Source organism: Bos indicus, chromosome 12, assembly GCF_029378745.1.
Source record: "Bos indicus isolate NIAB-ARS_2022 breed Sahiwal x Tharparkar chromosome 12, NIAB-ARS_B.indTharparkar_mat_pri_1.0, whole genome shotgun sequence".
Classification (NCBI taxonomy): domain Eukaryota; kingdom Metazoa; phylum Chordata; class Mammalia; order Artiodactyla; family Bovidae; genus Bos; species Bos indicus.
The window spans coordinates 72,470,098-72,497,634 of NC_091771.1; the positions used below are offsets into that span (position 1 = coordinate 72,470,098).

Genomic DNA, 27,537 nt, shown 5'->3' on the forward strand with positions numbered 1-27,537 from the left:
AAATTTTAAATATCTTCTTTATCCATTCACTTGTTGTTGGACATTTGGGTTGCTTCCATGCCATGGCTTTTGTAAATATTGCTGCTATGAATATTGGGGTACATGTGTCTTTTTGAATTATGGTTTTCTCAGGTTATATGCCCAATTGTGAGATTTCTGGGTCATATAGTAGTTGTATTTTTAGTTTTAGTTTTCTAAGGAACCTTCATACTGTTCCCTATAGTGGCTGCATCAGTTTACATTCCTACCAACAGTGCAGGAGGGTTCCCTTTTTTCCACACTCTCTAGCATTTATTGTTTGTGTATTTTTTTGGTGATGGCCATTCTGACTGGTGTGAGGTAATACCTTATTGTAGTTTTGATTTACATTCCTCTAACAGTGATGTTGATCATCTTTTCATGTGCCTCTTGGTCATCTGTATGTCTTCTTTGAAGAAATGTCTATTTAGGTCTTCTGACTATTTTTTGAGTTTTTTTTTTTTTTTTTTCTTTTCTGATATTGAACTGCATGAACTGTTTGTATATTGTGGAGACTAACCCCTGTCAGTTGCTTAGTTTGCAGTTATTTTTTTTCCCATTCTCAGGATTGCTTTTCATTTCATTTATGGTACCTATGTACACTGGAATACTACTCATCCATAGAAAGGAACAAAATTGGGTCATTTGTAGAGACATGGATGGACCTAGAGTCTATCATACAGAGTAAAGTAAGTCAGAAATAGAAAAGCAAACAAAATGCTTATATTAATGCATATATATATATATATATATATATATATATGGAATCTAGAAAAATGGTACATGTAAACCTATTACAGGGCAGGAATGGAGTCATAGATATAGAGAACACACATGTGGACATGGCGAGGGGTGGGGAGGTAGGGAAGATGAATTGGGAGATTAGGACTGACATACATACACTACCATGTGTAAAACAGATAGCTAGTGGGAAGCTGTGGTATAGCACAGGGAGCTTAGCTCAGTGCTCTGTGATGACCTAGAGGGGAGGGATGGGGGGACGGGAGGTCTAAGAGGGAGGGGATATATGTATACATATAGCTGGTTAAGTTCATTGTACAGCAGAAGCTAACACAACAGCTTAAAGCAACTATACCCTAATAAGGAGAAGGCAATGGCACCGCACTCCAGTACTCTTGCCTGGAAAATTCCATGGATGGAGGAGCCTGGTAGGCTGCAGTCCATGGGATCACTGAGAGTCAGACACGACTGAGTGACTTTGCTTCCACTTTCCACTTTCACGCATTGGAGAAGGAAATGGAAACCCACTCCAGTGTTCTTGCCTGGAGAATCCCAGGGACAGTGGAGCCTGGTGGGCTGCCATCTATGGGGTCGCACAGAGTCAGACACAACTGGAGCAACGTAGCAGCAGCAGCAGCATACCCTAATAAAATAAATAAATAAATAAATAAATAAATATCCTCACAGAAAATAATTGTACAAAGTTTGCTTGTACAAATGCTTGTACAAAGATTAACAAAGAATGAGTTATATAAATATCCACTCATTGAAATTTGGCATTTATTTTATTGATTACTTGATAAGAAACTTGAATCTAACAGCAGTTTAGCTTCAGAATTGGTGGACAATGAGAGCTTAGAGAAGAATGAAAGGATTCTGTTGCACATTGTTAGAGGATGGTGGGCTAAGGCAAAATGCCTGTTGATGGAATTCAGGAATTTAAACAGCTTTCAGAATTTAAATAACACTGGTCAGTTGAATGGAAAAAAGTGCTTGGTGGAATATTTATTACAGAAGTCACCCCAACTCTGTTTAACATTGTGAGTTGAAGAGATGTTTAGTAAAAGTGAAGTAGCTCAGTCATGTTAGACTCCTTCCAACCCCATGGACTGTACCTACCAGGCACCTCTGTCCATGGGATTTTCCAGGCAAGAGTACTAGAGTGGGTTGCCATTTACTTCTCCAGGGGATCTTCCTTACCCAGGGATCAAAGCCAGGTCTCCCACATTGTAGGCAAACACTTAACTGTCTGAGCCACCAGTGAAGTCCAAAGAGATGTTTAGAGGGTGGTTTTAATTTTTTTATGCATAGTACTATTCATTTATGTCATTGTTAAAACACAAATTAAATTTTTGTATTTACTTACAAATGCCTTGGGGTTCTATCAAACATTTCAGTTCACTTCAGTTCAGTCGCTCAGTCATGTCCGACTCTTTGTGACCCCATGAATTGCAGCACACCAGGCCTCCCTGTCCAGCACCGACTCCCGGAGTTCACTCAAACTCACATCCATCGAGTCAGTGATGCCATCCAGCCATCTCATTCTCTGTCGTCCCCTTTTCCTCCTGCCTCCAATTCCTCCCAGCATCAGAGTCTTTTCCAATTAGTCAACTCTTCTCATGAGGTGGCAAAAGTATTGGAGTTTCAGCTTTCGCATCATTCCTTCCAAAGAACACCCAGGGCTGATCTCCTTCAGAATGGACTGGTTGGATCTCCTTGCAGTCCAAGGGATTCTCAAGAGTCTTCTCCAACACCACCGTTCAAAAGAATCAATTCTTCGGCAGTCAGCTTTCTTCATAGTCCAACTCTCACATCCGTACGTGACCACAGGAAAAACCATAGGCTTGACTAGACGGACCTTTGTTGTAAAAGTACTGTCTCAGCTTTTCAATATACTATCTAGGTTGGTCATAACTTTTCTTCCAAGGAGTAAGCATCTTTTAATTTCATAGCTGCAATCACCATCTGCAGTGATTTTGGAGCCCCCCAAAATAAAGTCTGACACTGTTTCCACTGTTTCCTCATCTATTTCCCATGAAGTGATGGGACAGGATGCCATGATCTTTGTTTTCTGAATGTTGAACTTTAAGCCAACTTTTTCACTCTCCTCTTTCACTTTCATCAAGAGGCTTTTTAGTTCCTCTTCACTTTCTGCCATAAGGGTGGTGTCATCTGCAAATCTGAGGTTATTGATATTTCTCCCAGCAATCTTGATTCCAGCTTGTGCTTCTTCCAGCCCAGCGTTTCTCATGATGTACTTTGCATAGAAGTTAAATAAGTACGGTGACAATATACAGCCTTGATGTACTCCTTTTCCTATCTGGAATCAGTCTGTTGTTCCATGTCCAGTTCTAATTGTTGCTTCCTGACCTGAATATAGGTTTCTCAAGAGGCAGGTCAGGTGGTCTGGTATTCCCATCTCTTTCAGAATTTTCCACAGTTTATTATGATCCACACAGTCAAAGGCTCTGGCATAGTCAATAAAGCAGAAAAAAATGTTTTTCTGGAACTCTCTTGCCTTTTCAATGATCCAGCGGATGTTGGCAATTTGATCTCTGGCTCCTCTGCCTTTTCTAAAACCAGCTTGAACACCTAGAAGTTCATGGTTCACATATTGCTGAAGCCTGGCTTGGGGAATTTTGAGCATTACTTTACTAGCATATACGCATGTAAATTTCTATGTAAATTTTATCTATAGAATAAAATGTGCAGTATCTTTATAAACTGCCTACCATGCCTCAGCATTGTTGAGGATAAAACAGAGTTCTTGTGCTGATTGATGTTTCATTATTTCAGGGTTAACTTTATCTACCATCCTTTTTGGCATCATAAGGTCTCTGTTGATATTCTATGTCCTTGCTAATTCTTCACAAACTTTGCACAACAAAATGTTGGAGAGCATTTTGAGAACTCCGGTGTTGTTCTTCAATAGAAATCCAATAGGTAAGTCAGACATGAAGTTTCTCAATGAATATGTCTTATAAACAGATTTAGTGCCTGATTGCATTTTCATATTTGAAAATGGAAGATATGCTTGGAAGAAAATCACTGTCTATGTTTTTTCATTTTCTACCAAAAACTTCATTGATAATTTTTATTGGTAGGAAAAAATATGAATATAGGAGTATATAAGCTTTTATTCCAATTTATTCATGTCTGTAAAGATAAATGAATGTTTACTTTGCAGGATGATTTAAGAGTCCATTTGTTATATATACCCAATATACAATGCAAATGTGTTGAAATGCTTTTGTCTAATTGTTGAAATGCTGGCCATGTTACATAATGTCAAGTTAACTAGGAAAGACCTTCTTCCAGGAACATGTCTACAAGAGACAGGCTGTGTGTTTGTTTCTTTCATTGCCCATCCATATCTGGGACGACAGAGCTCTGGCATGTGCTCATATTTTGAGGTTTACCTGAATTGTAATGGAAGATTAATTAAAATATAAGATCAGTGAGTGGTATACATCTTCTTCAATAAAATCAACCCTCTAGTTTTACAATGGACTTTTGGTTACATTTAAGAGATCTTGTGGTACATAGCAGGAGGATCTTCAATACTAAGTAAGAGTGTCCCTGAAGGTTTCCCAGTGGTTGCTTTCTCCACTCTGAGGCCTTTGACCTGTCTTGCTTTGGAAGGTAGTCTTGTGACCTGGGTTTCTATGAAGAGTTAGTTCATTGCTGTATACACCCACTCTCAGTTGGTTAGACTTGTGCTGAGGCCCACACTGGCTTTATTTTTCCAGATGATTGACAGGACCTGTCAAAGCAGGGATGTGACTGGAGAGAGGACAGGAGTTGCCTGGTCATCAACTAGCTGTGTGTGTGATCAAGGTCAAAGTAGGCAGATACTACTGGAGGCAAATCTCCAGGCAGGATGTTGTCATGGTTGTAAGTATGGACTCTGGAGCCAACTTCTGGGTTTAGTTCTGGTGCTAGTTACCAATAGTAATAGCCAGTGACATTTATGTTAATATTTATGTGCAAATTATTTAATTTCTCTGTGTCTCAATTTTCTTACCTATAAAATGAGGATACTATTTACACAGTTACCAATACCTTGATTTTGTGGGCATTAAACAGGTTAATATATTCACAGCATTTAGCACACAGGCAGTACCTAATGAACCTTAGTGAAGATGATGACATGGTGTCTGGAAACTTCCTATCCTGTTAAATGGGAATAACTGCTGTCCTTCCTGTTTGACAAGGCTGTTGTGAGGATTGAATAAGACTATTTAGGGCAGCATATTGTGGAGATTTATTCAGCACATGTTGTTTAGCCCAGGCACTGTGTGGAGCACAGGATGGTAAGATGCAGAGGCTCACTCAGATCTCATCATGTTATGAAGCCATAGCGAGGAAGTGATTGGAGGAGTCCACGCTATTATGGCTGTGAAGTTGCTCTACTTAGTCTGTTAATGTGAAAGCTACAGTCATAAATTTGGGAGCATTAAATGGGACTGAATTTCTGTTATCAAAGCCTCTGAGTGCTCATGACCACAGTTCAACAGGCTGATGATGACCTGTAGGCTTCTCCAGATGCTGATGCATTTATTATTCAAGAATTTGGATCCAAGTTTAAATCTTCAAGATCACTAATCCTACAGCAGCAGGCATACCAGTGTATATCTTGTCTCCCTATCCTGTGTCTATTATCCAAACTTCATTCCTTCAAGAAATAGAAGCCCAATTAAGTACTGCAAAGGTACGCCCAAAGGTTTGGGGGCATCAGTTATTTACTCTTTTAGTGGTACGCTAAGTTGAACTCTCCCCTGTGTTTATTTTCAAAAGTAGAATTTGTAATAGATAATTTATGGTGGAATTTGTTTTTGGTATATGATCACATGAAGAGAAAACCACATATAGTGGTATTACTTCTTACTGAATTCAAGCTCATGCTGCTTGCCTTCACAATGCCAGTGAGTCTTACAGATGTCGTGTTAAAGCAAGAAATAGCAACTTTACTTGGAAACCTGGTAGACTGAGAAGGTGGCAGACTAATATCTCAAAATAACCATTTTACAGGGGTCTGGATGCCAGATTCTTTTATAGAACATAGAGGAGAAGAGGCCAGGAAGTAAAGCCATTGACCTTGCAAAATTGGAGGGGATTTGTTAATTTTTTTCTTTTCTACAGCTATCCAAAAGTGGTGAGGGTCAGACTGTCTCCCTGTGAGCTGGAAAAAAAAAAAAAAAAGCCACTTTAGTTTAACCTGAGGCAGAGGTGCAGGTTTCCCTGACAAAAGCAGTGAATAGCAATGGTCAAAGAAACAGATCCAATGTTGAGTCAAAATTGGCTTCTCTCTATTATACTTCCTTAAATATGCACCTGCTCTATCTTGGGCCAGTACTCTCTTCTTTCTCATCCCGAGTCTCCTCAGGGTGCACCACCCTTGTAGGGGTGGCTTCAGAGTCCTCATGGCTGCAGAATCCTTTGTTTACTGATGTGGCAGGTGGCGTTTTAAGTTCACAGTAGATATTTGATAGAAATTAGTTCTCATATTCTAATCCTGCAGCCTTTAGGATATACTATTGTTGTGGATTCTGAGAAGAGAAATAAAATCAATGATAAGTGATTCTTACTCATTTAGTAAAATTTTTGTTTTCCTTTCTATATCCCTCTGATCTTCTTAGATGCTTATTCATAAATCTGTGCTTGTCACACCTGGTACACCTCTGAAAATAAAGACTTAATTACCCCAGTATTAAACTCACAACTTGGGAATGTCAGAACTCACAGTTTTCCCAAATGTGAGGTGCTGTGAATGACCTGGAGGGAAAAAAATTGCAGAGAGGTTATAATTATGTTGATTTAAAGAGTATCATTTGGGAAAATTAATCTTGATAACAAAAGCAAAATTAGTGTAACATTAGGATTAACTTAGGTATTTTGCAACTGTTTATTTAAACTTAGCTCTTGGAATGAGTCTTAGATGGGATGGATCTAAAGGGAGGGAACATTCTGAAATTCACCAACCCTTCTTGATACTGCCACAAGACTCCCCTGTTCTTTTAAAATTCAGGACTAATTTTCAACTCCCCACCCACTGCCATTTGGTGGTAGTTTTGTTTCTCTTTAGGTATCATCCTATTTTCTCTTTCTTTTTACACACATCAGCTTATTTCATTTGAATTTGTAATATATTAAATTTACTGTTTGATTGTTAAATCATGTCTGACTCTTTTGTGGTCCCATGGAGTGTAGTCCACCAGGCTCCTCTGTTCATGGAATTTCCCAGGCAAGAATACTGGAGTCGATTGCCATTTCCTTCTCCAGAGGATCTTGACGACCCAGGAATTGAGCTTACATCTCTTTTGTCTCCTGCATTGTCTGGTGGATTCTTCACACCTGAGCCACTAGGGAAATCCAATACATTAAATATTTAATACATGTCTTTTTCTTTTTTTAAGATTTATTTATTTATAGTTGGATTGGGTCTTTGGTGCTGCACACGGGCTTTCTCTACTTACAGCAAGCAGAGCTGCTCTTCATTGTGGTGCTCCTGCTTCTCATTGCAGTGGCTTCTCTTGCTGTGGAGCTCAGGCTCTAGGCAGAGGGGCTTCAGTAGTTCTGCCACACAGGCTTAGTTGCTCTGTGGTATGTGGGATCTTCCTGGACCAGGGATTGAACCTATATCCTCTGCACTGAGGACACTATACCACCAGGGAAGTCCCTAAATACATATGCTTTTAAATTATTGTTTTGATTTGTTTGTGAATTGTTTCCTGTCTTAGGAAATGAGTAATCTCTCATATCCTGTTCTTGCAGGCAGAATTTTAAATCGATTGGGCATATGGATGACTTGCTGCCCCAGACATTTCAAGATTTCATCCAGGTAACGTACCAATCCTGTCGAGTTCTCACAGGTAACAGTAGACTGCCTGTTTCTCAAGGTCATTTCAGAGGAGCTGATGATGGGCTTTTCAGCTTGGTGATATGTCCTGTTATCTTCAGTAAAGGTCATGGTTGTGAGAGAAAGGTGTGGCTGTGATTGGGAGGCTGAGTTAACATGAGTGACACCTGGGGCAGGAGTGGCTACACAGTCACGTCAAAGTTGGTCTGAAGCAGCAACATGCTGAGCAAGCGGTTCTCCCTCTGCCTTCCAGGTGTCTGGTATGGATTCCCTTTACTGTGAGTGCATTTCATAACATAGAAATAATCACCTCTTGTGGAAAGATAACCTAGATGAACTAAATTATGCTACATATTGGGCTTCCCAGGTGGCTCAGTGGAAAAAAATTTGCCTGCCAGTGCAGGGGATGCAAGAGGCATGAGTTCGATCCCTGGCACAGGAAGATCCCCTGGAGGAGGAAATAGCAACCCACTCCAGTATTCTTGCCTGGAGAATTTCATGGACAGAGGAAGCTGGTGGGCTACAGTCCATGGGGTCACAAAGAGTTGGACATGACTGAGCACTAGCCAGATGCATTGTATTACCACAGAGGACAAACATTTACTTACTATTTTATTTGGATAAAGCTAAGTGTGCTTGCCTGGAGAATCCCAGGGACGGGGAAGCCTGTTGGGCTGCCATCTATGGGGTCACACAGAGTCGGACACGACTGAAGTGATTTAGCAGTAGCAGCAGCAGCAGTAGGTGTGGTTAGTTACAAAGAAAAGAGTGATAAAAATAAGGTGGAGTTTATACTTTAACAAGGACAATGTTGTTGTTGTTTAGTTACTAAATTGTGTCCAACTATTTTGTGACCTACATAGACTGTGGCCTGCCAGATTCCTCCATCCATGATATTTCTCAGGCAAGAATACTCGAGTAGGTTGCCATTTCCTTCCTTGCCCAGAAGATCTTACTGACCCAGGGATCAAACCTATGTCTCCTGTATTGGCAGGTGTATTCTTTACCACTGAGCCACCTGGGAAGTCCAAGTACAGTAGAGAGCAGTTATTGAAGGTACAAAGCCTTTAAGCCAGTAATTCAATTCTTGGATCAAGGTCATCTCAGAAAATGTCTTTTGTTTTTGTAGGCAGTTTTTCTTTTCACAAGTTGATTGCTCTGTCTTAAAGGGGTCTTAAAAAAAGAGAGAGAGAGAGAGAGAAACCTACAGGAATACCTTCTATCCAGCCTCTGTTTTGTCTATGAACTTGAGGTTCTAAAGATGATGTTGGGTCATCTCAGCCCTCATTTCTTCACTTGGTATTGTTGCTCATGTGGACTATTCTTTCTGTTTTTTTTTTTTTTTTTTTTTAAATTCTGTCTACTTTTTAGTAGACAGAATTATCAATAACCTCAGATATGCAGATGACACCACCTTTATAGCAGAAAGTGAAGAGGAACTAAAAAGCCTCTTGATGAAAGTGAAAGAGGAGAATTAAAAGGTTGGCTTTAAGCTTAACATTCAGAAAATGAAGATCATGGCATCTGGTCCCATCACTTCATGGGAAATAGATGGGGAAACAGTGTCAGACTTTATTTTTGGGGGCTCCAAAATCACTGCAGATGGTGATTGCAGCCATGAAATTAAAAGACACTTACTTCTTGGAAGAAAAGTTATGACCAACCTAGATAGCATATTAAAAAGCAGAGACATTATTTTGCCAACAAAGGTCTGCCTAGTCAAGGCTATGATTTTTCCAGTAGTCATGTATGTATGTGAGAGTTGGACTGTGAAGAAACCTGAGCACTGAAGAATTGATGCTTTTGAACTTTGGTGTTGGAGAAGACTTTTGAGAGTCCCTTGGACTGCAGGGAGATCCAACCAGTCCATTCTAAAGATCAGTCCTGGGTGTTCTTTGGAAGGAATGATGTGAAAGCTGAAACTCCAGTAGTTTGGCCACCTCATGTGAAGAGCTGACTCATTGGAAAAGACTCTGATGCTGGGAGGGATTGGGGGTAGTAGGAGAAGGGGACGACAGAGGATGAGATGGCTGGATGGCATCACTGACTTGATGTACATGAGTTTGAGTGAACTCCAGGAGTTGGTGATGGACAGGGAGGCCTGGCGTGCTGCAATTCATGGGGTCGCAAAGAGTTTGACATGACTGAGTGACTGAACTGAACTGAACTGAACCTTTTAATAATTAAATACGTGGGGCATTTTCTTTTTCTTTCTAAGTGTTAATTTTAGAAATGAAATGCATTATCAAGAGCTGAACACAGAATTGCAGGAGTCAATATCTGACCGCGGACAGTGTGCCCTATGGGCACAGCTTCCACTGTTACCAATGTGAATTAAGCTGAGATTTGGAGGCAGAGTGCTTTTACTGCAGAGATGTCTGTTTTGTTTTGTTTTGTTTTCCTCTTCCACAAACTTATTTCATAAATGTGTCCTACTGAGTTTAACTACATAATTTATCCCCAGAAACAATTCTTCCCTAAAGACAGTGCTATATTTTTAACAGTGATTGTGAATTACTTTGAAAAGATTTTGTGAAAGTCTTTATTAATGACAAGCTAGGCCAAGGTTGGGTTTCCTCTGTGTGCTTAGTATATGGTTAGTTAGTGGTCATAATTAGAATCATCACATAGTTTTGCATGACATATAGAGGGTCAGAGATAGATGCTACCTGATTTCAGTAGGATACAGTCTCAGTAATGAAGAGGGAAAATTCTAGTCTCACTGATTTCCAATCACAGCTCTGCCCTGTAGTTCAATTATCTTGAAGTTGAAGGTGGAGGCATCCTGCAGGCCATTGGAAGTAAGAGTCTGGTGTCAGAGGGAGAGACCTGGGATGAACATGGAGCCTGTGTAGTTCTCACTGAGCAGGTAGTAGCTGAATCTGTGAAGATGACATGATTGCCTAGTGAAAATGAATGAGAAGGCTCGATACTCAGAGAGAAAGCAGAGAGAAAGGGAAGAGAGGAGACACACAATGAATAGCAAGGGAGAAAGGAGGAAGTAGGTTGGGGAGCCAAGGAAGGACGAGTCTGTTTAATGGAAGGTGAGTCTGTGGAAAATTATCGGTTGATTTCAGATCAGAAGGCTTCCAGTGACGTGAGTAACAGGATTCAGATGGGAGGAGGCCAGACTGCAAAAGGCTGCAAATCCATGAGGTGTAGAGGGAGTTGAGGTGAAGACAGGCTACTCTTGAAAGGAGTTTGCAGCAAGAGAAAGGTCCATCTGGAATGTAGGATGTGAGGATATGTTGCTGGTTGTTTGGATTTTGTGAGTCATGTGTGTGAGGTGGAAACGGGAGGGTATTTCACTCTCTCCCTCATTCTCTTCAACAAACCAAATAGATTTGAGGTTCTGAGGTACAGGTATGACTCAGACACGAAGCCCTCCCGTCGTGGGTCTCCTTCAGTCTCCCAGGGGAGGAAGACATCCAGAAACTCACCCCTTGATGCTTTTGGAATCCTAATTGTGGGAGCTCTGTCAAAAAATAAAGATCATGGCATCTAGTCCCATCACTTCATGGCAAATAGATGGGAAAACAATGGAAAAAGTGACAGACTTTATTTTCTTGGGCTCCAAAATCACTGCAGATGGTGACTGCAGCCATGAAATTAAAAGACTCTTTCTCCTTGGAAGAAAAGCAATGACAAACCTAGACAGTGAATTAAAAAGCAGAGATATAACTTTGCTGACAGAGGTTCATCTAGTCAAAGCTATGGTTTTTCCAGTAGTCATTTATGGATATGACTGTTGGACCATAAAGAAAGCTGAGTGCCAAAGAACTGAAGCTTTTGAACTGTGGTTTGGAGAAGACTCTTGAGAATCCCTTGGACAGCAAGGAGATAAAACCAGTCAATCCTAAAGGAAATCAACCCTGAATATTCATTGGAAGGGCTGATGCTGAAACTGAAGCTCTAATACTTTGGCCACCTGATGTGAAGAGCCAACTTATTGGAAAAGACCCTGATGCAGGGAAAGATTGAGGGCAGGAAGAGAAGGGGATGACAGAGGATGAGATGATTGAATGTCATCACTGACTCAATGGACATGAGTTTGAGCAAACTCTGCGAGGTGGTGAAGGACAGGGAAGCCTGGTGTGCTGCAGTCCATGGGGTCACAAAGATTCAGGCTCAACTTAGTGACTGAACAACAATACTGAGAAAGTCCTTATTATAGTGTTTGGCTCATACAATAAACATCATGAGGACCACCTATAGTTTTATTTCTTAGGATGGGAAAGCATTCCTTCCTGTTTTAACAAGTCTTTCAAGGAAAGGAGTTTCAGTTCAGTTCAGTCGCTCAGTCGTGTCCGACTCTTTGCGACCCCATGAATCGCAGCATCCTAACAAAAGAGCTCATTAAAGTTTGTCTTTGAAAAGTGTCCTTCATAAGGTTCCCTCTGTATGTATTTTCACTATTTCAGATGTTTCTACTTGTGATTGGCGTGGTAGGTGTGATGGTGGCTTCGATTCCTTGGATTGCTATACTTGTGATTCCGCTTGGAATCATTTTCTTTGTTCTTCGGTGGTATTTCTTAAGGACGTCACGAGATGTGAAACGCCTGGAATCTACAAGTGAGTACCAGGGCTCTCAGGTTGGGATGGCAATGCAGGCTGGCTTCCGTTTATGCAGTAATTAACCAGACCCCTTAAATTCCAGAGAGTCTATCTTCTGGAACTTCTCATTAAGTTGACATTATGTAGTTGAATGTGATGGCCACTGTTGAGTCAATGTGATCCTTAAGGCAAATGGAGCTGGGAGCAAGTCAACTGCAGCTTTGCATTTTTAGCATAAAGAGGACAAATGTGAGCACCATGAGGACAGGAACTGTTTCTGCCTTGTTTATGACATACTGCCTAACGCAGAGTATCCAGTCTATAAATACTTTCCTTAAAAATAAAATATTTCATCATGTTGGAACTAATGTAGAAGGAAAATAGGAGTTTTTCTTCTCCTGGAGTTACCAGAAATGACAAAGATAGTAAAAGATTAGGAAAGGGAAAGGAGACATTAAGGAAATGTATGTCAGAAGTGACGTATTTGAAAAAATACATTCATTTACATATCCAAGTAAGTTGCATCTGCCAATCTGCATGTATTGAAAAGATAAATCCTGTTATTTTCAGCTTGCTCTTTATCATCACCAGTATTTGGAGTGATACCACACTGTTTGTGATCCCTCCTTTCTCAAAACTTCTAATATAAATAATGTTAAAAATATTCCCCTAGGAGGACACAGGGTGGAGAATCTGTTCAGTAGGCATTTGGTCTATTACTCCAATCAATTTTAGAATAATGAGGAACAGGGACTTCCCTGGTGGTCCTGTGGATAAAACTCTGTGCTTCTACTACAGGGGTCACAGCTTCAATCCCTGGTTGGGTAATAAGATCCCACACAGCACAGCCAAAAAATAAAAAAATAAAAACAGAATAATGGGGGACACATTTTATGATTAATCCTTCTATTCTACAGGTAATCACAGATGATGAAATAATTGAATATTTATCATTATTAATGTACATATTCCATCAATATTAAAACAAAAAATAAAAGTAGAATTGTTATATATATATTTAAAAAGTTATAAGAACTATAGCCAAAGATAAGGAAGGAAGATATTTATACCAGAGACCTCAATCATGAATAATTATCGCAAATTAATACCAACTTAATCTTCTAGAAATTAAGCCAAGAAGAGAAGTATATTGAGCCCCATGGTTCTTTGTATCTACCAAGTGGGAAAAAATCTAAGTTCATCCAGTCAAAGGAGTTTTTTCCCTTTATTGTGGCATTTCTGTGCTTTGTATTTAATAATAAAATACTTAAGAGGTACTTATTCTAATTATTTGCAAAAAGAATAGTGATCATCCGTTTTATAAAAGCTTTAGAAGTTTTCACTTATCAAGAGAACTAGCTGAACTCCTGTGAGGTGTGGTCTTGTGATGTGTTTGGATGAAGGGGAGCAGTAGAGTCCAGGTGTGTGGTGTTCTGCTGATGTGACTTGGTAGCACGGTAGGACCTGGGGAGGCAGAAGAGGAAGTGATGAGCTCCATCCAGTCTTCTGTTGTAGACAAGGCTTCAGATGTTTTATGATTTGAGGGTGCACATGAGCTGCAGTAATTCAATAGTTTTTTTGGAAAAACCAAGTATATGGTACATTCAAAGAGGGATTGTTCCAGAAGAAACATGTGATTAAGATTTATACGTAGGGAGAGGGCCACTTCCCATGCACACAGAAGTGGAGAGAAGGGCACCTCCTGAGGCTTTTTTTTTTTTTTTTGAAGAAGCAGTACAGGATTTTCTCAATGTTTCATCTGAAGAGTCTGAGAACTTTGGCCCCATCTCTATAGAATATTGGAATCTTTGGTACCCTAGTAGGCTGCAGGAATGTTAGACTGTAAATTCAATCCAGATACCCTCTTCTCCACACCCCAGATAACCACATGTGGTGGTGAGTTGACTAGAATTGTCTATGTTTTCTCTCTTGGAGAAGGCAATGGCACCCCACTCCAGTGCTTTTGCCTAGAAAATCCCATGGATGGAGGAGCCTGGTAGTCTGCAGTCCATGAGGTCACTAGAGTCGGACACAACTGAGCGACTTCACTTTCACTTTTAATTTTCATGCATTGAAGAAGGAAATGGCAATCCACTCCAGTGTTCTTGCCTGGAGAATCCCAGGGACGGGAAGCCTGGTGGGCTTCCATCTATGGGGTCACACAGAGTTGGACACAACTAAAGTGATGCAGAAGCAGCAGCATGTTCTCTCTCTAGGTGGTGGGTCTGTGCCATAAATAATAACACTGCTGTTTTCTCTAAATAGTAACTGATAGTATATCTTAAGGTCACAACTGGAGCCTCCAGCAAAAAGGACACCTGACTGCTGTGGCCAGAAGGCATAAACCTGCTTCTTCCTTGTGCTCTGAAGGACTGCTGAAGTGCTGAGGTTTTGTTTCAGATTCTACTGCCTAGCTGTCTCTAGAAACTTAGGTTGAAGTTTTCATCTGAATGGTGAATATTCAGCTGATTATATTGGCTTTATTTGGCACATTTTTGCAAAATTGAGTAGAGCAATAGTCACACAGCAGTACATAACACCTGGATGAAATTTGATTGCCTTTCTCTAGCCAACTCTTTTTTGTTTGTTTTTAAAGTTTTTATTTTATATTGTTCAGTTTAGTTGCTCAGTTGTGTCTAACTTTGCTACCGGATAGACTGCAGCATGCCAAGCCTCCCTGTTCATCACCAACTCCCAGAGTTTATTCAGACTCATGTCCATTGAGTCAGTGATGCCATCTAACCATCTCATCCCCTGCCATCCCCTTCTCCTCCCACCTTCAATCTTTCCTAGCATCAGGGTCTTTTCAGATAAGTCAGTTCTTTGCATCAGGTGGCCAAAGTATTGGAGTTTCAGCTTCAGCATCAGTCCTTCCAATGAATATTCAGGACTGTTTCCTTTAGGATGGACTGGTTGGATCTCCTTGCTCTCCAAGGGACTCTCAAGAGTCTTCTCCAATAGCACAGTTCAAAAGCATAAATTCTTTGGCACTCAGCTTTCTTTATAGTCCAACTCTCACATCCATACATGACTACTGGAAAAGCCATAGCTTTGACTAGACAGACCTTTGTTGGCAAAGTAATGTCTCTGCTTTTTAATATGCTGTCTAGGTTGGTCATAACTTTCTTTCCAAGGAGTAAGTATCTTTTAATTTCATGGCTGCACTCACCATCTGCCGTTATTTTGGGGCCCCCCAAAATAAAGTCTATCACAGTTTCCAGTGATCAATGCAAAGAAATAGAGGAAAACAATAGAATGGGAAGCACTAAAGGTGTCTTCAAGAAAATTAGAGATACAAAGGGAATATTTCATGCATATGGGCACAATAAAGACAGAAATGGTATGGACCTAACAGAAGCAGAAGATATTAAGAAGAGGTGGCAAGAATACACAGAATTATACAAAAAAAGATCTTCACGACCCAGATAATCACGATGGTGTGATCACTCACCTAGGGCCAGACATCCTGGAATGCAAAGTCAAGTGGGCCTTAGGAAGCATCACTATGAACAAAGTTAGTGGAGGTGATGGGATTCCATTTGAGCTATTTCAAATACTAGAAGATGATGCTGGGAAAGTGCTCACTCAATATGCCAGCAAATTTGGAAAACACAGCAGTGGCAACAGGACTGGAAAAATTCAGTTTTCATTCCAGTGCCAAAGAAGGGCGATGTCAAAGAGTGCTCAAACTGCCACACAACTGCATTCATCTCACATGCTAGGAAAGTAATTTTGTATTGGGTTATAGCCCATTAACAAGCAATGTTGTGATGGCTTCAGGTGAACAATGAAGTGAACAATGAACATATACATGTATCCATTCTCCCCCAAACTGGTCTCCCATCTAGGCTGCACTTAACATTCCATGAGCTACACAGTAGGTACTTGCTGGTTATCCATTTTAAATCAATCACTGTGTATACGTCCATCCAAAACTCTCTAACTATCTATTCTTCTCATCCTTCACCCAGCGACCATATGTTCGTTCTCTAAGTGTGTGAGTCTGTTTCTGTTTTGTAAGTTCACTTGTATCATTTCTTATTAGATTCCACATATAAGGGATTTCATATGATATTTCTCCTTCTTTGTCTGACTTCATTCATATGCCACTCTCTAGGTCAATCCATGTTGCTTTTCATTCTTTTTGGTGGTCTAGGCCACTTTTTGCATTTAGCAGTGTCTGATTGATGAAGTCATATGCAAATTCTGTCTGTAAGTCTGCTGTGATCAGCGCAATACCTGCCACAGGCATTGCTAGCAGTGAGTTAGCATATTTGTCAGGTGTATTGAGACCATGGATCCTCAAGTCTGCTGTTTTAAGGGGTTTTCATACCAGATTCCCAGGAACTTTGTTCAATTTCTGGTGTTTAATAAGATGTACAGTAATGGCAAAGGCTGTTGGATATTAGCTGAGTTATATCTGGGAGTTTTCTGAACATAAATAATGAAGTCTGGAGAAAAATGTCTGTAGTCACACATCAGCATCCTTGCTGCTGCTGCTGCTGCTAAGTCGCTTCAGTCGTGTCGGACTCTCTGCGACCCCATAGACGGCAGCCCACCAGGCTCCCCAATTCCTGGGATTCTCCAGGCAAGAACACTGGAGTGGGTTGCCATTTCCTTCTCTAGTGCATGAAAGTGAATAGTGAAAGTGAAGTCACTCAATCATGTCTGACTCTTAGCGACCCCATGGACTGCAGCCCACCAGGCTCCTCCGTCTATGGGATTTTCCAGGCAAGAATACTGGAGTTGGGTACCATTGCCTTCTCCATCCCTCAGCCCTAAGTGGGGTTTAAAAGAAACAGGAGGCTTTTCATAGGTGTGCATTCCATCTGGCCCACTGTAACTCTTGGGCATGAGGTGAGGTAGGTGGTGGGATGTTTTGTTCCCTGGTGTTCAAGGCTGAGATGGCACCTAGTTTCTAAAGTTGACCCCGCCCTCCATCCCTGCAGGGAGAATCAGCTGCACTTTGATCTCCTGACAGGGAAGCATGTGAGGGAGGCCACGCTGAAGACTTCATTCCAGGACTCTCCCTGGGGAAACAGCCATGTCTGCTTCCTGCTCAGAAGCCTTGTCTGTGATAAATAGTGTTGACATCACAACATTTGCTATGGAAATTGGAGCCTGGTTCTAGTGAGTTTTATGTACTCTCTGGAGCTGGAGCCTTGGCATCCTCCTGATAGGGTGATGGCCCCAGAATTCACCTGTGTCATCCCTGTGAGCACCCAGTGTCCAGACTGAGTTCTGGAGGTGGGTTGGGACAACTGCCAGGTTGCAGAAAAGGCCTGAACAGGGCTCCAAGCCTCTTATTTGGAGCTTGAGCTCAGTCTGTGTTTGTATTGCTCTTATAAGGGCAAAGTTATAGGAAGCTAAAATAAAAAGTTATTCAACTTAATGAAGACACAGAGCCATGTGGATGCTGAAATGAGAACACAGGCACACGACTGGATAATCAAAAGCACCACTGAATCACTTTCAGCTCTTTGCCTGAACAAAGTACAAAGGGGAAGTGTTACATCATGTTGGGGTTCAGAGAAGGTTTTTCCTTTAAATCAGTGTCACAGGTGGGACCCTAATAGTTATGGTTTCTGGTCAGACACCCCCAGGTAGAAAGAGCCCCAGGGTCCAGTGGATGGTCAACTGGCCTCCAACCCAAGCTGTCCTTCCCCAGCCAGGGCTTCCTACCCTCTCTGAGCTCCAGTGTCTCACAGGAGGAAGCCTGCTCCTTCCTTGCTGGTAGAACCGAGGACACTAAGCTTAAGAGGAGGTTCTGTGTCTTTGCCCCGTTGTATCCCAGTGCCCCCCACCCCCACCCCACAGTGCCCATGTGCATGTTGCTACTGACTACACTGTCACCCAGACAGACATTCGGATGTTAGGCTAAGGAGTCAGGCCCTGAAAATAATTTGGACTTCTCCCCCTTGACTTTTTTCCCTATCATTTTATAAAATCTCCATAGCCTCCTGAAAAGTAAGTGATCTTAACTTCCTCTAAACATCCAGGTTTTACTAACAGCTCTTCTCAGGTGATGTACAGGTAACATGGTGATGTCAGTATTTCCTTCTGATACAACACAAGTTATCATTCATCCCAGACAGAGGTCACAGTCTCATAATCTGCCCCTGACAACAGCAAGTTACAGCCTCGTTCACGGTGGGGAATGAGAACCATAAGGGGTCCTCCCTGCCCTGCAGCCTGCAGCCCACCTGTTCCCTGATGGGCAGGAGCTTGACGCTGGTGCTCATGGTCAGTGTGCTCTTAGAGAAGATGGCAGGAAATAAATGACCAGTCATGTGACACCAGACCCAAAACTCACTTGAAGCCACTCAAAAGAGAATGGACACTAAGGCCACTGTCAGATTCTAAAAAGGTGATGTGAGTGTCACATGCCACAGTGACCTCCAAACACCAGGACAGGTATCTAGAATGGCAGTTATAAAAACACCCATCAGGTTCCTGGGGCAGAAGTCAAGACCATTCAAAGGCTCCTCGGCTGCTGGGTCCTGTGGGCACAAGGGCGGTGCAATGCCGGGTGCTCTGTGACCCTCACAGAGGCTCCTGGCACAGGTGCAGGGAGAGGCCCAGGACGGGGTGATGGCAGATCACTCCCTTACTCATCTCTCCCTGTCCCACGTCTGGCTCTGGTCCAAGGTGGGGGATGTACTGACTCTATCCCAGCCTTTAGGCTACTCATCTGAGGTGGAGATGGCACAGACAGTTCATCAAAATTCAGTGTGGTGAGGACTGTAATGAATTAAATTTTGGAATGCCACTGACTCATAAATTAGTGAATAATTACTCAGTGATGAAACAGAATGAAATACTGCCATTTGAAGCAACATGGATGTAAAGAATATTATTCTTAGTAAAGTAATTCAGAGGAAAACAAATATGATACGTCATCACTTACACTTGGAATCTAAAAAATAGAAGATTATATAGAAAACAGAAATAGACTCAGAGACATAGAAAACAAACTTATGGTTACTCCTAGGGGACTAGGAGGGAGGAACTAATTAGGAATATGGGATTAACAGATAAATACTACTATCTAAAATAGGTAGTTAACAAGGATTGACTGTAAAACACAGGGGATTTTATTCAGTATGTTGCAAAAATCTGTATTAGAATATAATCAGAAAGAAAATAAGTGACTCACTTTACTATATACCTGAAACTAACACATTGTAAATCAACTGTCCTTCAATATATATATATATTTTTTCTTAAATTGTGAACAATTTCCACCTGGAGAGATGCCAGAAGAATTTGGAGGGAGGTATATTTGAGAGGACCTTGATGAATTAATTAATAATGAGTTCTTTTACCTAAATCTAGCTTCAATTTGAATTTAGTCAAAGAGGGATTCAAAAAGAATCTTTAATTTTCAGGTTGTTAAGGTGAAGGTTGGCATGAACAGGAGTTTGAGGGTCACATGGAGGATCCTTTCCAAAAGGGGCAGCTTCCTTCCCCAGGTGGCCCTCCAGGAAGCCCTGGGTGTGCCCTTTGGTGGGATATGTGACCATAGAGCCCTGGAGGCAGTGGTTTCCTTGCGTCCAGCCTCCCTGACTTTCTCTGTCGTGTGTCTGTCTCTGCTTCCCCAGCACGGAGCCCGGTGTTTTCTCACTTAGCATCTTCTCTCCGGGGACTTGGGACCATCCGGGCATACAAAGCCGAACACAAATTTCAGAAACTGTTCGACGCACATCAGGATTTGCACTCAGGTCTGTCAGTTTCTGGAGATGATTTCAAAGGATGAGATCTGCTGCCTTCTGAGGCCTGACCTTCTTCTCAGGTGGCCTGGCTGCTCCCACCTCTCTCTGTGCCGCCCCTCATCCCCCTCTGCACACCTGCCTCCCACACCCCTTCCTCTCGGCATCCCTCTGTGCACCCCTCTTCCCCATCACCCCCTGATTTTCTCCCCTACCTTGTTTGTGTTGTCCTTCCATCACTGTGCCCTGTGGTTTTCTCTGTCTTTAGGACAAGAATTAACAATTTTTTTTTTTTTTAAAGATCCAGATATAAAAATTTGTAGGCTTTTTGTACTATACTGTCTCTGTTGCAGCTATTTTTTTTTAAGATCCAGATATAAAAATTTGTAGGTTTTTTGTACTATACTGTCTCTGTTGCAGCTATTTTTTTTTTTTTAAGATCCAGATATAAAAATTTGTAGGCTTTTTGTACTATACTGTCTCTGTTGCAGCTACTCACCTTTGCTGTTGTAGCACAAAGACAGGCAAAGATAATATGTCAGCAAATGTCCAGGGCTGTGTTCCAATAAAACTTTACAGAACCAGGTGGTGGTGGCTGTTCTTGACCCACAGCCTTTATAGTTTATTGATTCTCCTTTCAGAGTATGCAGGGTGGCAGACATGATTGAGGAAAATAATTTCCTGATTTGCCACCCAGTTGATATATTATACTTTGTATCAATGAAGATTTTTCTAGGAAGAAATTTCAGAATTTCCACAAAGTCTGTTAAATTTTGACCTGTCTCTCCAATCTTTATTTGTTTCGAAGATAATAACTGCACTTAAAAAGCTGCATGCTGATCTTGTTAACTGATGATCCTTTAGATACTGGCTTCTAAAAGTAGACATATACAGGGCCATGTAATATGTGCAGAAGATGCTGAAAACAGTGTGAGCTGTTCTGTCTGCTATGGGAGAGCTGGGAACAGTCGACATGTGAGAGTATGATCTTCACGTTGAGGTCCAGCACTGCAGGAAATGTGCAGACTACACTTTTTTTCCCTCTTTTTCCTTGTGATATATATTTCTGTTAATAACCAGTGAGTTGAAGTTTTCAGTGCATGCTTCTCACAAAGCCACTGGACTGATTCTTATGTGCTATATATTATCTTTGTCAGAACCTAGGTTTCTGGAATCTTCAGTTTCCTTGAATGTGTAACTTTGCTGTCCTACCCTGTATAAATGCTTAACTAAGCAAAATGCTGTCCTGCATTAGAAGCACCTAACATGATTTTTATATTTATTCATTATACTTATTATGGTTCATAAATCCAGAGGCTTGGTTTCTGCTTTTGATGACGTCCCGATGGCTTGCAGTTTATCTAGATGTCATCTGTGCCATCTTTGTCACTGTTGTTGCCTTTGGGGCCCTGATTCTGACAGATGGTAAGTAAAAATCTGAGTATTTATGGAATGCTTACGGTTTATAGCTTCATTTCCTGTTATTAATTTAAACTCTTGCCATCTTGTTTATTTATTTATTTATTTATTTATTTATTTATTTCTTCAATGGAGAGCTTGTTTATTTTTTTAATTAATTAATTTTTTGAGCCATCTTCTTGAATATATACTCTTTGGTTCTAATGAATTGTATTAAAGTGTTGGTAGCATATCACTCCACAGTGTGCTCCATGTGAAGTCATTTGCAGCCTGATGAGCAATTTTATCTTTTTTTTCCAATTTATTTATTTACAGTAGATCCTTGTTGAGACCTTTTTTTTAAAAAAAAAATCATTGGTGTTTATTTGATTTACAATGTTGTATTAGTTTCAGATGTGCAGCCAAATGAATCTGTTATTGTGTGCTCAGTCTCTAAGCCATATCAGCTCTTTGAAACCCCATAGACTGTAGCCTGCTAGGCTCCTCTGTCCACGGGATTTTCCGTAGAAGAATGCTGGAGTGGGTTGCCATTTCCTTCTTCAGGGGATCTGCACGACCCAGAGATCAACCCTGTGTCTTCTGCATTAGCAGGCAGATTCTTTACCACTCAGCCACCTGGGAAGCCCAAATCTGTTATACATATATCCCCCTTTTTTGGATTCTTTTTTCGTACCTCATGAACATTGGACTGCATGCGTTTTTTTAGTAATTGGCACTTTAATTAATACTTCAAATAAATTTCCCTATTGGAAAGAATTTTTTTTTTGGCTCAAGTATGAACGTGCCTGCTCCAGCTGACCTGTGGTGCCTGCTTTGACTTACTTGGTCCATTCTTTCATTTTTGCTTTTAAAAAAATTTTAGGGGTATAGTTGATTTGCTCTGTTGTCTTAGTGTACAGCACTTCATGTGTACAGCAAAGTGAATCTGCTATACATATATCTTTTTTAGATTCTTTTCTTGTATAAGTCATTACAGAGTTCCCTGTACTTTATGGAGAAGGCAATGGCACCCCACTCTAGTGCTCTTGCCTGGAAAATCCCATGGATGGAGAAGCCTGGTAGGCTGCAAAAAGTGGGGGTCGCTAAAAGTCGGATACAACTGAGCAACTTCACTTTACCATTTCACTTTCATGCTTTGGAGAAGGAAATGGCAACCCACTCCAGTGTTCTTGCCTGGAGAATCCCAGGAACAGGGGAGCCTGGTGGGCTGCTGTCTATGGGGTCGCACAGAGTCGGACACGACTGAAGCGACTTAGCAGCAGCAGCAGCTGTACTTTATAGTAGGTCCTTATTAGTTATTGATTTTATATATAGTAGTGTGTATGTGTCAATCTTCCAAATTATCCCTCTCATCCCTTACCCCTAGTATTTTCTGCATCTGTAACTATATTCCTGTTTTGTAGATAAGTTTATTTGTAGCCTTTTGTTGGATTCTACATATAGGCAATATCATATGCTATTTGTTTTTCTCTGAATCTGACTTATTTCACTCACTATGACAATCTCTAGGTCCATCCATGTTGCTGCAAATGGCATTATTTCTTCCTTTTTATGTCTAATAGTCCATTGTATATATGTACTACCTCTTCTTTATACATTCCTCTGTTGGTGGACATTTAAGTTGCTTCTCTGCAGGAGACCTGGGTTGGGAAGATCCTCTGGAGAAGGGAAAGGCTACCCACTCTAGTATTCTGGCTTAGAGAATTCCATGGACCATATAGTCCATGGGGTCGCAAAGAGTTGGACTCGACTGAGTGACTTTCACTTTCACTTTCATGTTTTGGCTATTTTAAATAGTGCTGCAATGAACATTGGTAGGAATTATGGTTTTCTCTGTATATATGCCCAGAAGTGGGATTGCTAGGTCATATGGTAGCTCTATTTTTACTTTTTAAAGGAACTTCCCTATTGTCCTCCATAGTGGTTATACCAGTTAATGTTCCCACTAACAGTGTAGAAGTGTTCCTTTTCTCCACATCCTCTCCAGCATCTATGGTTTGTAGGCTTTTTGATGATGGTCAGTTTGACTGGTGTGAGGCGATACCTCATTGTAGATTTCATTTGCATTTCTCTAATAATTAGAGATGTTGAGCATCTTTTCATGTGCTTTTTTGGCCATTTGTATGTATTCTTTGGAGAATGTCATTTTTGATCATGGGCCCAATTTTTGATTGGGTTATTTATTTTGATATTGAACACCATGGATGGTTTGGATATATTGGAGAGTAACCCCTAGTTCCAATATTGCATAGGAACCTGGAATGTCAGGTCCATGAATCAAGGCAAATTGGAAGTGGTCAAACAAGAGATGACAAGAGTGAACGTCGACATTCTAGGAATCAGCGAACTCAAATGGACTGGAATGGGTGATTTTAACTCAGATGACCATTATATCTACTACTGCGGGCAGGAATCCCTCAGAAGAAACGGAGTAGCCATCATGGTCAACAAAAGTATTCAAAATGCAGTACTTGGATGCAATCTCAAAAACGACAGAATGATCTCTGTTTGTTTCCAAGGCAAACCATTCAAAATCATAGTAATCCAAGTCTATACCCCAATGAGTAATGCTGAAGAAGCTGAAGTTGAATGGTTTTATGAAGACCTACAAGACCTTTTAGAACTAACAGCCAAAAAATATGTCCTTTTCATTATAGGGGACTGGAATGCAAAAGTAGGAAGTCAAGAAACACCTGGAGTAACAGGCCAATTTGGCCTTGGAATACGGAATGAAGCAAGGCAAAGACTAATAGAGTTTTGCCAAGAAAATGCACTGGTCATAGCAAACACCCTCTTCCAACTACACAAGAGAAGACTCTACACATGGATGTCACCAGATGTTCAACACCGAAATCAGATTGATTATATTCTTTGCAGCCAAAGATGGAGAAGCTCTATACAGTCAACAACAAAAAAAGACCAGGAGCTGACTGTGGCTTAGATCATGAACTCCTTATTACCAAATTCAGACTGAAATTGAAGAAAGTAGGGAAAACCACTTGACCATTCAGGTATGACCTAAATCAAATCCCTTATGATTATACAGTGGAAGTGAGAAATAGATTTAAGGAACTAGATCTGATAGATAGAGTACCTGATGAACTATGGACTGAGGTTCATAACTTTGTACAGGAGATAGGGATCAAGACCATCCCCATGGAAAAGAAATGCAAAAAAGCAAAATGGTTGTCTGGGGAGGCCTTACAAATAGCTGTAAAAAGAAGAGAAGTGAAGAGCAAAGGAGAAAAGGAAAGATATATCCAGTTGAATGCAGAGTTCCAAAGAATAGCAAGAAGAGATAAGAAAGCCTTCTTCAGCGATCAGTGTAAAGAAATAGAGGAAAACAACAGAATGGGAAAGACTAGAGATCTCTTCAAGAAAATTAGAGATACCTAGGGAATATTCCATGCAAAGATGGGCTCTATAAAGGACAGAAATGGTATGGACCTAACAGAAGCAGAAGATAGGGGGCAAGAAGATAGAAGAGGGGGCAAGAATACATAGAAGAACTGTACAAGGAAGATCTTCACGACCCAGATAATCATGAAGGTGTGATCACTGACCTAGAGCCAGACATCCTGGAATGTGAAGTCAAGTGGACCTTAGAAAGCATCACTACAAACAAAGCTAGTGGAGGTGATGGGATTCCAGTTGAGCTATTTCAAATCCTGAAAAATGATTCTGTGAAAGTGCTGCACTCATTATGCCAGCAAATTTGCAAAACTCAGCAGTGGCCACAGGACTGGAAAAGGTCAGTTTTCATTCCAATCCCAAAGAAAAGCAATGGCAAAGAATGCTCAAACTACCGCACAGTTGCACTCATCTCACACGCTAGTAATGCTCAAAATTCTCCAAGCCAGGCTTCAGCAATATGTGAACCGTGAACTTCCTGTTGTTCAAACTGGTTTTAGAAAAAGCAGAGGAACCAGAAACCAAATTCCCAACATCCTCTGGATCTTCAAAAAAGCAAGAGAGTTCCAGAAAAACATCTATTTCTGCTTTATCGACTATGCCAGAGCCTTTGACTGTGTGGATCACAATAAACTGTGGAAAATTCTGAAAGAGATGGGAATATCAGACCACCTGACTTGCCTCTTGAGAAATTTGTTTGCAGGTCCGAAAGCAACAGTTAGAACTGGACATGGAACAACTGACTGGTTGCAAATAGGAAAAGGAGTACGTCAAGGCTGTATATTGTAACCCTGCTTATTTAACTTATATGCAGAGTACATCATGAGAAATGCTGGGCTGGAAGAACCACAAGCTTGATTCAAAATTGCTGGGAGAAATATCAATAACCTCAGATATGCAGATGACAGAAAGTGAAGAGGAACTAAAGAGCCTCTTGATGAAAGTGAAAGATGAGAGTGAAAAAGTTGACTTAAAGCTCAACATTCAGAAAACTAAAATCATGGCATCTGGTCCCATCATGGCAAATAGATGGGGAAACAGTGACTGACTTTGTTTTTCTAAAATCAGAATCACTCCAAAATCACTGCAGATGGTGAATGAAGCCATGAAATTAAAAGACGCTTACTCCTTGGAAGGAAAGTGATGACCAACCTAGACAACATATTAAAAAGCAGAGACATTGCTTTGTCAACAAAGTTCCATCTAGTCAAGGCTATGGTTTTTCCAGTGGTCATGTATGGATGTGAGAGTTGGACTGTGAAGAAACCTGAGTGCCGAAGAATTGATGCTTTTGAACTGTGGTGTTGGAGAAGACTCTTGTGAGGCCCTTGGTCTGCAAGGAGATCCAACCAGTCCATTCTAAAGGAGATCAGTCCTGGGGGTTCATTGGAAGGACTGATGCTGTAGCTGAAACTCTAATACTTTGGCCATCTGTTGCAAAGAGCTGACTCATTTAAAAAGACCCTGATGGTACGAAAGATTGAGGGCAGGAGTAGAAGGGGACGACATAGGATAAGGTGGTTGGATGGCATCACTGACTCAATGGATATGGGTTAGGGTGGACTCCAGGAGTTGGTGATGGACAGGGAGGCCTGGCATGCTGCGGTTCATGGGGTCACAAAGAGTTAGATAGGCCTGAGCAACTGAACTGAACTGCTAGGACCTACTATATAGCACAGGGAACTCTACTGAATACTCTGTAATGGCCTATAATGGAAAATGATTTTAGAAAGAATGGATTATATGTATATGTATAGCTAAATCACTTTACTGTACACCTGAAATTAACACAACTTTGTAAATCAACTATACTCCATTAAAAATTATAAAAATAAAGGAGTCTTCTTCATAAAGTGACAGAAGAAACTGGGTAATGAGTTTGAGAAGGAGACTGACTGTTCCTCTTCTTTCTCATTTAGCTTTAAATCCTGAGGAGGTCGGCCTGGTCCTGTCTCTAACCATCACACTTATGGGGATGTTTCAGTGGTGTGTCAGGCAAAGTGCCGAAGCTGAGAATATGGTGATGTTTGTCTTTCCATTCTTAGTCTTTTCAAGTTTCCTTGCTGTTAAATGCTATAAAAGCAATTCTAATGTAAAAAAGTAAAACTATCCTTTTTGCATCATCGTTAACAGAGGGTTTTTTTTTTAACCTTTTTTTTTTATTCTCCATCTGCTTAAAGTTAATGTTAAATAAAATATATACATCTTTTTCTCAGTTTTATGTATTCCTTGTTAGCTGGTTTTAAATTCATCACAAACTGTCCTCAAGTATAATAGATGTCTCTGCAGAAGGGAGGTTATGAAATCCTGGAGAGAATATGAGCTGATTTCTTAGCAGCTTGTTTATCTTTGTTTCTTAATGCATAATTCCTCATTTTTGGTTAAAAAGAAGAATTTAGTACTTTGAGGTTTGTTTATTTAATTAGTAGTTTCCTCTGCCTTTGTCCACCCCACATTTTATAATTTATTCTTGTATGTGTTAAACACCTGAAATTGCTTGAAGCCCTTCTTTCTGGAAGGATAAGCTTTCTCTCAAAATGTGCTCTCAAAGATGTGGAGTTAGAGTTGTTTAAGAGGCCTTAGTCAATATGTGCATTATACATTTTTTTTTATATTTGCACCTTCTAGGGAGAAAAACAATAAAACAAAGTCTTCATTTTGGTCTTCTAACAGAGTAGAATGTGACTAATTATTAAAATGAGGTTTGATGACTGTCCAGTTTTGCTCATCTGTAACACGTGGCCCTTCTGTAACCACACAGTACTAATTGGTGTCCATAAGTGTTCTTTTCTTTGAAAAAATTCTTTTTAAAAAAATAATTCAGAT

At 40.7% G+C, this 27,537-nt stretch overlaps 1 protein-coding gene across 1 annotated transcript in view; it reads left to right on the top strand.

Moving 5' to 3' along the window:
• LOC139186277 (ATP-binding cassette sub-family C member 4-like) overlaps nt 1-27,537 on the top strand; it is a 158,891-nt gene that overhangs the window by 82,634 nt on the left and 48,720 nt on the right. Inside the window, 6 exon segments of the mRNA XM_070800558.1 lie at nt 3,556-3,734; nt 7,538-7,600; nt 12,040-12,190; nt 19,774-19,893; nt 21,196-21,306; nt 26,631-26,731. Coding sequence (XP_070656659.1) covers nt 3,556-3,734; nt 7,538-7,600; nt 12,040-12,190; nt 19,774-19,893; nt 21,196-21,306; nt 26,631-26,731 — 725 coding nt within the window.